This window comes from Pteropus medius, unplaced genomic scaffold (genome assembly GCF_902729225.1).
Source record: "Pteropus medius unplaced genomic scaffold, Ma_sr-lr_union100, whole genome shotgun sequence".
Lineage (NCBI taxonomy): Eukaryota > Metazoa > Chordata > Mammalia > Chiroptera > Pteropodidae > Pteropus > Pteropus medius.
In genome coordinates, this window is record NW_024351731.1 from 5,335,653 (window position 1) to 5,351,246 (window position 15,594).

General features: G+C 57.0%; 1 protein-coding gene across 3 annotated transcripts in view; it reads right to left on the reverse strand.

Moving 5' to 3' along the window:
- The window catches only part of TRAPPC9 (trafficking protein particle complex subunit 9), a 321,573-nt gene that overhangs the window by 92,270 nt on the left and 213,709 nt on the right, over positions 1–15,594 (reverse strand). For all 3 annotated transcript variants that reach the window (XM_039845905.1, XM_039845906.1, XM_039845908.1), the window contains one exon: positions 11,298–11,408. In XM_039845905.1, coding sequence (XP_039701839.1) covers positions 11,298–11,408 — 111 coding nt within the window. The remainder of the gene's footprint in view (positions 1–11,297; positions 11,409–15,594) is intronic.

The window sequence follows — 15,594 nt, forward strand, 5'->3', positions numbered from 1 at the left end:
TCTGCGAGCAGATGCACTAGACACCACGCCAAGGGCCCTGGGTCAGGGTTGATGCAGACAGGGCCACCTCTGCAGACAGGACTCAGAGTCCCGCTCTGCCGAGTGCCCGGTCAGACAGTGAAGCATTCTGAGGGGCCGACTTCTTCACCCATGAGATGGGGACATGGACGCCTGATATCCCGGCTGTCGTGAGAGGGACATGAGGCCACGTCCACATTTCTGGGCACGACGCAGGTGGGAGAGAGAACTGGAGGCATTGCCTGGGAAACCGGGACTCCAGTAAGTCGCCTCGCCACCAGGATCTCAGCCCCTCACACGTCCATCACCTCCCACGGGTCCTGTGACGCTATGAGTGTGCATGGCAAAGGGACTTGCCACCGTCAGAGACAACGGCGGCCTTGAGCAGAAGCGCCCGTCTCCATCCTCAACCGCGTGGGCCTGGAGGGTCCGTGGTGTGGCCACTGAAGGGGAAGGAGAGAGGACACTTCTTTACTCCCACCTGCTCTGGGGTTTGTCTCTACAACGGGGAGACCCAGCGGGCCTGCCTGCTTCACGTGTGTGCCGGAGGGGTGGCCGGCTCTGGAACCTCTGGGCCTCAAGGTCCTTGTCCCCAAAATAAGAAAAAATGCCCACGGCACGGCATTCTCACAAGAATTTAGTGAAGGAAACGTCTGCTTCGCTCAGTGTCCGGCACCAAGTCCGCGAGCAGCCCGTGTGACTTGTCCCTCCCGTCACTGTCTCACCTATGAATCACAGGTAGCAAAGGTGGTGTCTAGTTCCTTCTGGAGCCCACGACTGGGGACAGGCACACGCCCTGAGCGTGGGGCACGCGCGGGCATTCGCGGGCCCTGCGGCGGGGCGGCAGTATGAGCGAAGCGGCAGGGGCTGGAGCCGGGGAGGAAGGGGGGCGGGGGTCAGATGACGCCATGCTGCCTCCCCAAGGGCGGCCGCTTCAGTAAAGATCGGGCTCTGACCCCAGTGTGGAACCCTGAAACACTGCGTTCCCGGGGAGCCACGACGGAAGCTGCTGCTGGGTTGTGGGGAAAAGGCCGGCTACGGAGTGGTCGCCCAACGAGCCCTTTTTTGTATAAATAAAGCAAACCAGATACTGACGGCAACAGGCGTGGGTCCGCACAGGCAGGGTGCTGGGATGAGTGTGCGTCTAGAAACCGTTTCTTCCGACTTTTCCCTATTTCCCAAAATGGACACATGTTATTGCGGTGGGGGTGACGGATGCTATCTCAGAGGACAGAAGAAACGCCAGTCCTGGGAGGATGTGGGGACAGAGCCGTGGGCGGCTTCAGAACAGAAGCAGAGGCGATGAGCGCTGAGCGCCCAGGGGACCGGCGCACAGGCACCGCAGCCTTGAAGCAAACGGGACCACGGTGCACACGGTGGAGACGAGCTCCGTCCAGCAGTAGCCGCAGCCGCAGCCACAGCCAGCTCCGGGCTGGGAGAGGATGCGAACCGGGCAGCTCTGCAGTGGCTCCTGGCAGACGGAGGCCGCGAGCGAGGACGCTCGGGAGGCAGGGTGTGGGGCGGAAGTGTCGACGTGAAGGCCATGTGTCGTCCCTGCTGCCACGGCGCTGCGGGGCCTAACAGATGACGCCTTCTCTGCCCGGCACGTGACGGCGCCGGCACGACACAGTCGCCAGCCTGGCCTACGTGGCTCAGAAAAGAGGACGTGGAGGAAGCGTGCTCATGAGACACGCAAAGAGAGGCAAACCTCCTACGCTGTTTTTCATCTTTAGGGATCTGAAAGCCGAGAAATCCGTCTGGGAGTCTGACTGGTCACTCAGTTGGCACACGGCCTCCTCAGTTCGCATCCCCCCAAAGCACCTCCGTAGAGGATCTGCCACTAGCTGCAGCACGGGCAGAGGGTGCTCGGGTATGAACCGGAAGTCTCCTCGTTTCTGATCGGCTCTGTGAGTCAAGTTTTTCTTAACACCTCTCCTCTGCTATCTCTCTATAGTGTCGTGAATCACTGGACAGAGAAACAGGGAAGAAGCCAAAACTAAAGTTCATTTTGGGAGCTTTTGTCATTTTCTATCCCAACCAGTATCATCATCTTCGTCGTCTTCATTTTACATTTCGTACTGTGAAAACCTCATAGTGCCAGATGGAAGGAAATGAAACATCACGATGAAATGGGGGGAAAATAAAAAACAAAAATGTGAATGAATCAGACGACACAGCTGCAGTACACGGATGCTGGAGGAGAGCCCTCGACTCACACGAGCCATGGGGCCGTGGTCAGCACAGCAGCGCCACGGAGCATGGCTGGATGGCACGGGGGCGGGGCCCACCGCACCCAGGCCCCCACACCCAGGAGCTGTGAGCACACCCGCCCACCTTCGCAGCGTCCCCCTCCCCTCCCAACCTCACAGCTCTAGAAAACTTTGGGAGTTGGGGTCCAACGGCACCCTCACAGCCTGCAGGCGAGGGGTGGACTCGTTCCTGCCACATCGATGGAGTCTGCGCCCTGGCCGAGTGGCCAGGCCAAATGAGCTGGGGAGGGGCCAAGGCTGAGGCTATCCCGAGCACCCACAAAAGCAGAGTGGGCAGGCGGGGCACTCATGGTAGCCAACAAAGGGGCCCTGGGTGGCACTTCCCATCTCTGTCCTCACCAAGAGACCAAAAATAAAAAAACAACAACAGTGAAGACATAAATGACATAAACGAACTGAATAGTATCATCCACTACCCAACTGGTATTCAGAGGACACTGCAGTAAGCAGCTTCAGAACGCACATTCTTGCCAAGCACATAAACTCCACTCACACAAGATGACCGTACGGCGGTCCACAAAGCCAGTCTTAATATATTTAAAATGACTGAAATCACACACAGTGTGTATTAAACCAGTTAATGATATGCAGCCCACGTTTCTTAGGAGGGAAATGTGCTGATGTTTGCAGTTTACTTTAAAATGCATGAACAAAACATCGTGGACTAATAGATAAAAAGATGGAGATATATAAACAAATAGGTAATAAAGCAAGTATAGAAAAATAGTAATGATAGATCTAGGTGGCAGAGTAGATCAGTACTCATCGTAAAACTATTTTACCTTTACTGTATGTTTGAGATTTCTAATAAAACGTTAAAAAAAAAAATCAACCATTGTCTTAAAGGGACGTCTCAGAGCAGCAAAGATGCTGGTGTACATTGTGAATCTCCGGGTGAGGAAATGACTGAGCGGAACCTCCCCAAATCATCCGTCTTCGGAACCCCGCCCCCTTTAACGAAGGTCTCAAGGCCTCGGTCACGCTCAGGACAGACGAGGGGCACAGAACGATGATCGAAAGCCTCGAGCATTAATCCCAATTAATCAGTCATTTCAGCTGCAACGCGACTGAAGGAAAACTCAGGCTTGGGACCCTCGGGACGAAGGGGGCAGGGGGACACGCGCCGCCACCACTGCGTCCACGCAGCACGACCAGGCAGGGACGCCCCCGCCACCTAACTGCCACGCTGCAATAACGCGTTCGCCGGGTCACCGAGAAGGGCACATTAAGAAAGAGCAGATCTCCTCCTTGCTGAGGAGTCAGGAGCAGGACACAAGCCCCACGCCAGGCTTCGATGCTGAGACTCTGCTTCGCGTGCTCCGCTCTCTTTCTACCCCGCACCTTGAGCTGTCTCTGGACTCCGGCTCAGGACGGCTGCTCCGTTTGCATTCTCGTGGCTAAAGACCTGCTCCGTGTAACTCTCCGAACCAGACGGAGCGAGGGGCGTCCGTGCTCGCTGGCCCAGCCGATCGGCGCCGGGACCCTGGGAAGTTACTTTCCCTTTCACCACAGAAGAGCAGGCTCAGGGAGTTTAAGTGACTTGCCAAGTCAAGCAGTTAAACAAGTGACAGAATCATGGGAGGCCGAAGTAGAAAACACTACACTGGACCCAAGGCGGTACGATTTTCCAGGCGTGTAGCAGTTGGGATTATCCGCGGGCTCTCCCTAGGAACAGTGAGCAAGAGGGCACAAAAGGACAGCTGCGCTGGGGACGAGACACTAGAGCCTTGCATAGTGCTGTGGCGGGGAGCCCGGGGCGGGCTCCTCCTCCCTCCCCCGGAAGGAAAGCGCCTGCCTCATGCCAGCTCTGCAGGGCCCCGAACCAGACACGGGAAGTCACCACGGAATCGTTCCTAGTGGCCAAAGAACCGTCATCTCGTCCAATGAGCCCCGAAGCGATGGATGTGGTTTTGGGAGCTAAAGGAGCCAGAAGACATGAACTGGGGGAACTGAGGGCACCCCCAGAGTGAACCGCTGAGCCTGAGACGAAATGGCAGCCAGGCCATTTTGCTGAGAGCCAGCAAAGTCACGTTCCACCGCGAGTGTGTTGGTACGTTCATGGTTTATCCTGTAACATTTCTAAGTCAAATGAGTTTCCTCACAGGAGCTAAAAATAGCGACTACAATTCCAATTAGCCCCAACAGCCACAACCACCTTTGTCCACGGGAGCTGCTGGCCAGGTGCAGGGCGTTGCCATAGAAACCGCACGCACTGGACGCTGCCCTGGGAGAGGCGGGCACGCAGGCCTGCAAGACCCCGGGCACGCGGCGACCAGCGGGGCACGGCCCGGGAGGGGCACTGAGGCTGTCCGGCTCGCTCCCTCCAACACCTGTCCCAGCTCACAGCGTCCCTTCACCTGCTCCAGCAGAGGCCGCTTTCCCTTCTTAAGGAAAGGAGACGATAATGAGACGCCCTATAGGAAGCAGGGGCCTTGGGAGGTGACAGGGCCCACGGCCTAGTAACTGCTCAGACCTAGGTACAGGCCGCTGTCTCGGAGTCCTCAGTGATGGCATGCTGAGGGGATGACAGCACCTGCATCGCAGTGTGTCATGTGATGTGACGTGCCTGTCTGGTGCCTGGCACACGTGTGCTCCGTGAACGGAGCTGCCCCTCCCTGCCCCTCGCCGCATACTGCAGAGAGGGAGGGGGAGAGACAGGTGAGTGTCAGAGGCCCTGGCAAGGCAGGGTGGCATCAGGTGCATCTCTGGGCAGCTCGGCCACGGCCACGGGGCCAGCCAACTTGCTCTGCAGGCTGACTGGAGGAGCGCGGCCACAGGCCGGCCGTGCCTGCACCTCGCCCTGCCCCTCGCAGCTGAACCGCCTGCAAGAGAGTCAGCTGCTGCTCGAGGGCCCACCAGCCACCCGCCTGCATGTCCAGCTGCCCCGTTCGTCCCTCCGAAGGCCCTGTGTTGTAATCAGATTCACCTACCTTCTACTCCCAAATCTGCCAAACGTTTCTGTGCATTTTCCGGCTCCATCCACACCCTACAGGGCCAGCTCTGTGAACGGAAAGGCCCCGAACGTGAGGTGGTAGCCAGTTACAGGCTTGTCGCGTGGTGGTGAGGGACAGCTGAAAGAACACGCTGAGCCGGGGCCAGTCCGGCCCTGGCAGCCGCCGCCGCCGCAGGCCAGTGAGGAGGGAATAGGGGAGGATGCAGTCGGCAGAGAGCCCCGCCTGTCACAGGAGGACAGAGCGGGCACGAAGAGGCCACCAAGACAGGGCGTCTGAGACCGAGCGATGGAAGGGGTGGCCACCCAGGCCCTCACAGCTCCCTGGGCCCCAAGCCCCTCCCCAAGACGCCCTCTTCCTGCACACAGATGTCCCGCGTCCTCAGCCAGCATGGGTGTGCCCTCGTGCCCAGCATTCAGCCCCACAAGGACTGTCCCGTTCTTCAACCTCGACGCCAAGTGTCCCCCACTAACCACCTCGCATGTCGACACCCTGCCCTTCCACCAGCCCGAGCTCAAACACCTCCGCCGGGCTCGCGAGTGCCTCACGCCGGGGTCGTTCGCAGGCAAAGGCCTGTGTCCAGGTGGCAGTCACCCTCTGTGCTGTTGGTGCACGGGGCTTGTTTTGTCCCCTCTTCAGCCTGCGGGCTTTACAGGATAGGCTTGATCTCGGGGTCACATGTGAAATGCCAACAGCACCCCGCCCAGCGGTTACTCAGTAATCCTCCTGGTTTTATGCTCGCTCTGGGACGCGGAGGTGGCTTGGGTGGCTGAGTGAACTCAAGCGAGAAAAGAAGACCCCACAGCTGGCAAGAGGGAACGCGTGTGAGATGCACGGCCAGCGTGTGGCTGCGATCACCTCGGATCTGCAGGCGACGGCCAGCGTGTGGCTGCGATCACCTCGGATCTGCAGGCTCCCCTCCAGAAGCACCGGCCTGAAAGCTGCTTTTCCAAATAAGCTCGATTTTCAGTGTGAACCTCCCAACCCGCACCGCCCAGGGACGTTCGGGTGCTCGGCAGAGTTACCTGGCAACGGGAGAGGAAATACGAGACATGCAGGCGTCGAGCTCAAATCTGACCCCACATCCCCAGGAGACACACGGGATTCCTGGTGGACAGCAAGTGAGCAAACCCAGATGCACACAGAGCAACAGGATTTGTGAACATGACGGCGCTCTGAGAACCGAAGAGCATGCGGTCACAGGGGGAGGTGCGGTCTAAACAAACTGCCTGTGTGTGTTTCAAACACCATAAAGCAGAAAAGACGGGAACCGTCCCGTGCCTCTCACTGCGAACGCTGTGCCCTTCCTACCCATCACGGGGACGTGGCGTATCATTTACGTGACGTGATTTTTCTGGTTTCTGTATCATACTGTAAACAGAGCTTACATCCTGCCTTTCCCACCCGTTAAGCAGGAGACCTTAGCCACGTGGCAGGAACAAACGCGGGGTCAGCCTGAAATCTGGACCTGGAGGTGGAGCCGTGTCTCGGCCCCAGTCCTGGACATGAACTTCCGGCCCTCCCAGGCCCCATGAATGCCCATGGCGTGGTGGCCAGGCAGGCTGGTGGCCAGAACCGGGGTCTGGCACAGTGACCGGGCCCAGGAGGGTCTACAATCGCAAGGGACGGCCCACAGTATGTCTGCAAGAACTGGACCAGAGTGCCGTGCCCTGCCCCTCGGGGGCCTTGGGCTCCTGGATGTCCAGTCTCGCAGACCAAAGTCTCGGCGCCCGCGGAGGGGACAACTGCTGGGCTCCTGCTGGGTGTGTCCACAAGGCTGCCGTCTTCCCTGTGTCTGCTGCCCTCATTGTGACAACTGAGCACGGCATCACAAATTCCATAAAAACATAATTTCTGATAGCTGCATAATAGTCAATTACACAAATGTACCATAATTTACTAATGATGTCCTACTGTCCAACACTTTGGTTGTTTCCAACGTTTCTATAAATATCAAAGAAATAAACACCCTTGTGTTCAACACTCAGCCCGCAGTGTAGACGTTCCCATGAGGAGAGCTCCCACGAGGCAGCTCTCACGGGCCCGGACGCTCTCAAGGCTCTAGTTACAGATTCCCCACGCTCCACAGTGCGCTTCATCTTCACGGAACCTCAACGTTTCCTGGTAGAACACCCAAAAGTGGAGAGAGAGGGCCCCCCGCGGCCTGAGTCCCATTCCTCCCCAGGTTCCTGAAGACCTGTGGACCAGAAGGATCCACGTCCACCGGGGAACAAGAGAAAAATGGGGAGAGTTAACACTGGCCAACTCCTGCAAAGCCCGCCTCATGAGCTGCCACCTCCAGCAATGGAAAACGTGTCAGAAGCATCTGGAAGCCTCGGATGTAAGGACAGTGCCCAGGATTCAGAGCCACAAAGACCTGGGTGTGAATCTCCATTCCTGAACCTACCGGCTGACCCCCCCGAAAACAATGGTCACATGACATCAGTACTCCCGCTCACAACCCTCCAGCATCTTCCTGGCCCCAAGTAAAATGCGAAGTATTTTCCACGCCCACAGACGTGCGTAGAGGGCTGTGTAGCACCCATTACAACTTCCAGCACGGCCCTCCGAGGGCTCGCTGAGGGAGGAAACGTAAAGAGAAAAGTCCTTGGTATATATGAATTTTGAAAAAAAAAAAACTTTAAAAAAAGACACTCATAAGAAGCCATAGGGATGCTAAACAAAAGTTGAATTTGACCAACATGAAGGAGTACTTCTTCCACGCCCGGCCCTCACGCCAGAGGTGAAGGTTCAAGGACAGTGAGACGAGGTGCCTGGCTGGACCGCCTCTCATCCTGGAGGGGAGTTGGACACTGCACGACCCCAGATGCTGAGTGACCTGCACGCCAGGGCTAACCCGGCCTGCCAGGGCGCCTGGCATGGAGGGAAGCAGGAGGCCTCTGCTCTTGCCGCACCCGTCCCGCGGGGCCAGGCCAGCCACGGCCTCGGTTTCTCTTTTAACAGACAAGTGTGAGCCTGCCTGCTCTTTGCACCGCTGGGAGCTAAGCGAGCAGTGTGTGCAGCAGGCAGCCCAGGGCGCGGCACCTGCTAGGTGTCCATACCTGCCGTCCCTCTCCGATCCCGCCACGACAAAGCCTTCTGAGAGCAGAGGCTGAGCTTTCCTCTGCACCAGCCAGGGGAGCACGAGTTTAACGGGAGCTCAGTAAGCCCCGATTGCAATGACAAGGACCCACCGCCACAGCGAGCACGCCCACGCACTGTGCCACATCAGATGTCCCTATGCCGGCCCACTGTTTGGCACACAGTGGGTGCTCCAGTAACTTCTGAATGATGGCAGAAAAAATGAAAGGATGTTTCGTCAAGTGTAACGTGATATATTAATACAGGACGAAAGCCACCACCCTGTAAAGACAGTAAAAAAAATGAACGATAGAGACGAAGCCGTAAGAAGCGTGGTGCCTTCCCTTTACATGTGAAGGAAGTGGGGACTGCAGTCTGTCCCCAACGCCCGGTGCCCTTCCTACAGGACGGGCCACCGCGCCCACGTGATTGCAGGCTGCGCTGTGACTTACTTCGACCAACAGAACGTGCAGGAAGGGACACGGGCCACGTCCGGCAGAATGCTCCTGAGCTGTCAGGTGACCTGACGCCTTCTCTTTTCCCTCTGCCCAAACCAGCATGTCTCAGAGAGGACACGGGTCGCGAATGAAAGCAAAATGGAGCAGAGCTAAAACCAACCTGTGACGCACACGGGGCCTGAATAAAACACATTTTTTTGTTGCTGTTTGTCCTAAGTAACTAAGATTCTGGGTCTTCCGTCACCACTGAGTAACTTAGCCTAGACTGACACACTAGTGACTCGATTCCGTCCCTACCGGGCCAGGCACTGGCTGAATGGCAGCACAGAGAGGTGGAGAAAACGGGACCCCTGCCTAAAGGTGGCCGCAGGGCAGAGAGGGACACGGAAGCAGGTGCTGTGACCGTGCGAGATGCAGAGAGGGACACGGAAGCAGGTGCTGTGACCGCGTGAGATGCAGAGGACACGAGGATGAAGTGCTGGAGGAGCAGGGACGCCCAGGGGACAGTCCGGGTCTTAAAGGGTGGAGGCGTGGCTAGCAGGCCGCTGGGCGGGGCTCTCCCGGAGGAAGGAGCGGACTGCGCTGGGCGCAGCCTCCAGCCCCAGCAACGGTACTGCGATTTCGGCCCAGCGATTTTCCTTTCTTCTTCCTCCTTTCTGCTATGAAACAAAACCTGGAAACAGCACAGTGAAAGAGGCAAAAACAGCGAGCATTGTCTTTAGCCTGGAAAAACGCACAACGATTCTTAGAAAACTAAACATACTCTTACCACGTGATCCAACAATCGCACGTCCGGTAGTTACCCAAAGGAGCTGAAAACTCACATCCACACAAAACCTGCTCACGGATGTTTAGAGCTTTATTCAGAATCGCAAAAACTTGGAAGCAACCAAGACGTCCTTCAGTGGGCAAGTGGATAAACCGCGGTCGTCCCGAACAAAAGGAACCAGAGCCGGAAAAATTGAGCAGTCGGGCCGTGCAAAGCCGCGGGGAAAACGAACTGCGTGTCGCCAAGCGAAGGAGGCCGATGTGGGGAGGCCGCGCTGCGCGATCCCAGCTCCGTGGCCGCCGGCCGAGGGAGCACTGAGGGGCCGTAAGCGAACGGCGGCTCCCGGGAGGGGGCGTGGAGGGCCGAGGAGTGGGGCAGAGGACTGCGATGGCGGACACACGGCACTCTGCGTGTGTGACGATACCGTCTATGCCCAAATGCACACAACGCACAGCGCCAAGAGCGCAAAAACCAACCTTTCCCCAATAACCGGCGGGTCTGGGGGGGGCACGCCCGACCACGTGTGCGTGTGCTGGTTGTTCGTGTCTCACGTCGAGCTGAGAGCCTGCAGCCTCCGTCCTGACCTTGCAGCCTCCCCGCTCTGCTGCCTGCCTGCCATCTGCTTGCGCGACCCCCGGTCCCCAACGAGCCCAGGAATAGGCCCCCACTCCAGGGGTCTTGGGCTCTTTCTCAGGGCGGGAAGCCAGCCCGTTCCCCATGTCCTGTGACTCTTGAGATCTACAAGAAGATCCTGCTGTCAGGTGAGAGGATGGCTGGACAGGGCCAACAGGACTTGGCAGGCCTTCAGGCGTCTGGAGCCACGAAGCCAGTGGACACCGACAGTGTACGTAACAGCCGCGCGCTCCCGGAGGCAGACCTGTGCGCTCCCTGTGGGCCTTATCTTAAAGGGCCTGCGCCTGTTTCCAGAACGACGTCGCTGACAGAGAAGGGCCCTCTAAGGTTCTGGCCCAGCTCCCATGGGGCAGGTACGAGAGCCAGGGACGCGGGAGCTGTGCGCGCAGAGCTGTGCGCTCAGTTCATCCTCACCCCGAGCTGGGCACACGGCCTTGTCGCCCCTGTCCAGTGGCATCCACCTGGCGCGCAGAGGTGAGCCATCTCCCTGGCCACCGACATACGGTAATGGGGAGGCGACGCCGACCGCATCTGCCCTTCGGCCAAACCCCACAAGCTGCAGCAAGTCCTAGACAGCCTGAACTCTCCCCCAGCCCCCAAAAACAAATTCGAGGGAGAGTGAGGGTATTGTCGCTCCTCTGGGGGCCGGGTGGTGAGCCAGACCCGGAGTGATTCAGCTCTGGGGGCACGCCAGCCTCCACAGGCTGCCGAGAGGCCTCCAGGTCCTGTGGGCCTCCGGGAGCACTGAGCGGTGCCAGCGCCCACCCCCACCCCCCAGGGCAGCTGCTGAGCGTGAGCCTTAAGGATGCGGCGAGCGTGACGGTTCAGAGCCGAGAGCGTGCAGGAAACAGCCTCACTGCTTCTCCTGGTCCCTTCCCAAACCTCGGACAGAAAGCACTTTTGTGTTTTGTTTGGTTTGAGCTTATGAAGAAGAGTTATGGGGTTTCCTAATGTTTACTGACCCACGAGGGATGAAAGTGCATGCATCTGGTACGAGAGGTCCACGTTAGGCGTTTGGGGGGTAGGGTCAGACGAGAAAAACACCAATGTGTCCATCACGAAAAGAAGATGAACAGACACGCAGTGTCTTCGGATGCAAGCACGTGGGGACACTTACCGCTGGCATTCGCTGGGGTGCAGGGTGAGCTCTTCATTGCTCCGGGCGCAGACTGTCAGCTCGTGCTCGGTGCAGTTGAAGACATCCAGGAGCAGGTGGCACTGCCGGGTACTGCATTGGAAAGACAAAGGCAAGTTCAGTCTTCTGTCAGGCAGAGAGGAGAGCCACTTTGCCTTTTCCTCCTCCCTGAAGCTTTTCCACTACTCGAAGGTGTCAGAAATGCGACTCATCAAAAATGCCAAGTGCCCCTGGACAGAAAAGATTGCTGAGACTCATTCTGAACAAAACTGTAAGCGCCAGAAAGTGGGTTTGGAGAGCCTGGTTGTTCCTGGCGTCACCTGCGTAACCCTGCTGTGCCCTTTACAAACCGAGTGAGCCTAGAAGGGAACTCGAGTCCTCCCAGCCTCGCACACGTGAGGACCACGACGCCCGACATGGGAGCAAGACGCCCAGCAGGAAGGCAGCTGGCTGCAGCGCCATTCGACACACGTCACGTGTGTCACCGTCCCAAACGTTCAGCAGAGTCCCACAGGTTCCAGCAGGTGCGGGGCCCTGGTCCGTGGAGAGGAGAGCCCCAGCTGGCGGTGCACGAGTCTGCCGTGAGCCTCACACCCCTCACTCCCCTTCAGAGCCGTGGAAGACACCGTCGGTCTGTCTCTCGCCCCCACTGGAAGCCCCCTCCTTTGTCTTCTCTACTGCAGATGGTAAAGAGGACCCTCTGCCACAGGGGCGGTCCGTGGGACAAAGCTCTAGCCAGCAAGCGTGGAGCCAGACCTCCCATCCCAGCGGGAAGACGAGGTCTGAGAGGGTGTGCTCACCCTTCGGGCTCCCTGTCCCCTCTCCTTCCTCTCTAGAGACGAGAGGGAAGCCAAGAAGCTCGGTGCCACTCAGAGGCCATGAGGACAGACGCCACAAGCTGCGGGGTCAGGAGGGGACAGGGGGATGAGGACACCCTTGACAGCCGAAGCAGCCCCACACTGCCTCCCGCCTCTGGACCCGTTAGCTACACACGCAAAACAAAAACGCCACCCGCACACGCCCCGTGGGTGTTCGCCACTACTTGCTGGAACACCCGCTTAAACGAATGCGGCACCCCAAACGCTAAGGATCACAGCCGGAGCGTGACGGGTACGTGTCTGCGGGTCTAAACGGGACAGCCGGACCCACGACAGGAGCAGACACGGGAGGCAGCAACAGAAGCAGAAGACCCAGAAAAGGATTTTGCTCTGGGTCCTTCTCAGCACAGTGTGACTTTAAAACAGGACGCTGCCGGGGGCACCTGCCTTCTCAAACGCATTTCCTGGAGTGCGTGCTGGCTGTGGAAAAAGCGGGGGACCGCGGACACCACGAGAGGCCGGGCCGCCTGCACTGTATGTGTCACGGCAGCCCTGGGAGCTGTCCCCCCAGCCTCCTTCCCGGGGGAGGGACGCGGGGCTCCACGGACGGTGGAGATGCCAAGGAGGCGACTGAGACTCCAGGCTCCGAACTCGAAGTCCTCTCGCTTTGCAGTGGATGGACGCATCTCTCAGCTGCAAGCCTTGTCCCGTTCTTTCCAGAGAAGGGGACTCGTCAAGGGCGCGCGCGCGCACGCGCACACACACACGCACGCACACGAACACGCGCGCACACACAGACGCTCAAATACAGGCACCATCAAAAGGCCACCTGCGAAACATCCGTTTTCCGAAGTGCGTACATGGAGCCCGCTCCCAAGGGAGGAGGCGGCTTCGCGGCTTCGCTGTGCACGGCTGCTGGATGCTGCCGGCTCGTCTTCAGGACAGGCTCGCACCGGCTGACTGTGGGCTCTCAGGGTGGGGGCGTCTCCTCCAGAGGTTCGACACTTGGAAAATATTCATTAGCTCTGACAACTGCCTACAAGAGGCCTCTCCACTCAGCTCACAGAAAAATGAGCTTCCAAGAACGATCCATTCCGCCTTTGTCATAACTTCACGACATCTTTAATCACAGCGAAACCTTTCATCGGAAGATGGGATTCGTAAAACATTTTTCAGGGGAGGAAAATGGAAGTGATTTTGAAAAGCGGGGACGGAGGGCCAAATCTCTCTCGTTTCCGCTCCCAGGACGGCAAGGAAACGGCAGGCGTGGACGCCACGGCTCTCCTGCCCGCTCTCTCTGGCTCACTGTCTGAGTGTGGGGTGCCTCGACCAGTGTCTCTCCTCCTTTGATGGCTGACAGTAGGATCTGTCGGTGGATGTTTGCTTTCTATCTATTATTCATAAACGAATTCCTGTCCCAGGCTGCACTAGGGCTCGCCATGACGTCTGGCCTCTGCGTGTCTTCCCACATCACCCGGACGATTTTCTTTTAAGTTTTATACTCCATTTGAGCAAATAGTTTGCACTAATTCTTGCTTTTTATTTGTTTTGTTTTGTTTTTTCCTGGATCCGTCTTTCTGAAGTACAGGGAAGCCCAGGGAAGCCGCCTGGAGGAACCAGATCAGAGCAAGTCTTGGAAAGACAGACCCACCTGCCTGCCTGGTTTGGGGGAGCAGGGAAGAACCGAGGGTAGACCTGTGGGTGGGAAAGAGACACGGGGTCCAGGTAAGAACGGTGTGCATGTCCGACCACTTCGACACAGTCAGTACGTGCTACCTCCTCTGCCGAGAAATGGGAGTTTTGTTGATTAACTCACTTAACAAATACCAATACCTACTGAGCGCCCGGCGCCCGGGGTGGGCCAGGCACTGTCCTGGGCACTTGGGACACGGAAGCGAGCAAGGAGGATGAGACCTCTGCTCTCGTGAGATCGCACGCTCCCGAGGGGGGAGGCTGAGAAAGGGGAGGGGAGTCAAAAAATATTTTTACTTTCGTCATGTTCTGTAGACTGTAAAATGAAGAAAACGGGGTTCAGAAAGGTTGCTGAGTGGAGGTAAGTTAAGACACACGCCCACACACAAAAGCGGTAACACTCCTACATGTAACTAAAAACAATTACAAAATGAAATTTTTAGGAAAATGGATTTGCAACAGCAACGCACCTAGAAATAAATCGAACAAAACGTCTGAAGGATATTTGTGGAGAAAATTCTGAAGTTTTATGGAATGATATTAAAGAAGATGAATAAATGTGTAGATGTGTTATGTTCAAGAATTACAAAAATTAACATTTTTAAAGGAGTCACTTCTTTCCAATTTTGTATAAATTCAACGCAACTTGAAAAACTAAAATCCCAACAGGGTTTCGGTCACACCTGACACGCTCCTTCTACAATGTACACATAAGGGCAAAGGGCCACGAACGTGCAAAGCGACAGAACGATGCGGACGACCGGATGTCAAGCACTGTCACGAAGCTGCAGTGACGAGGGTGGTGGCGCTGGGCGTGACGGAAGAACAGAAGCGGATCCCTGACGCTGTGGGGACGAGGTGTGAGACCGAGGGGACAGTGCCGGTGCGGCCACGGATGGTTACAGAGACAGACAGGAAGCGCGATCCCTGCCTCACGCCATGAACGAGTGCATTTCAAATACACTGCATGAGGAATTAAATGTAAAAAAGAACATCTAAGACTCTTTAGAAGAAATACAGGTGACCGTGAAAGAGGCACCTTTCTCAGACGAGTCGCGAGGGTTTGGGGAGGTGACACCAGGAGGAGTGGCAGCGGGGGACACAGGGAGGCATGAAGCGCCACGACGGTGCGTGGCTGCTGTGTGACTGAGCTGGTCACCCAGTGGGCAGCTGGGGCTCGGCCCCACCGGTCCCTCTGAGGAGCCACGGGGACTGTGCCCACGAGACGAAGAGGGCATTACTTCTCCAGGTCCTGCCCACTGTGCTCGAGCTGCCCCGAGGGGCACTGTGCAGAGTGGGTGCCCATACGGCATTTAGAATATTCCAGATGTCAAGAACTACTATGCAGCTGAGATGAGGGGCTGTCAGGTTACTCTTGTGAAAATCTGGTTGCCACAGAGATTTACTCGTGTAAAAAGTGGGCTAGGATATGAGGCAGGGAACAGGTGTGTGATGCAAGTATTTTCTAAAACCGAAGTGCACCTTCTGAAATTGTACATACATTATAATCCCATATAGAGAACATTCTGGGGCAGTCCAGACTATAGCGGTGGACAAGTGAGTGGCTGGAGAACAGGTCAGTGGTCGCCAGAGGTTAGGGGTGGGGCAGGGTATGGTTACAAGGAGCAGCATGATGAAGTCTGGGAGGTGACAGAAGCATCCTTTATCCTGATTATAGTGGATACACAAATCTGAATGAGGTCAGAGCTCAAAACTATGCACCAGAAAATTTTGCTATACGTTAATTTACAATTCTTCAAATCAACGCA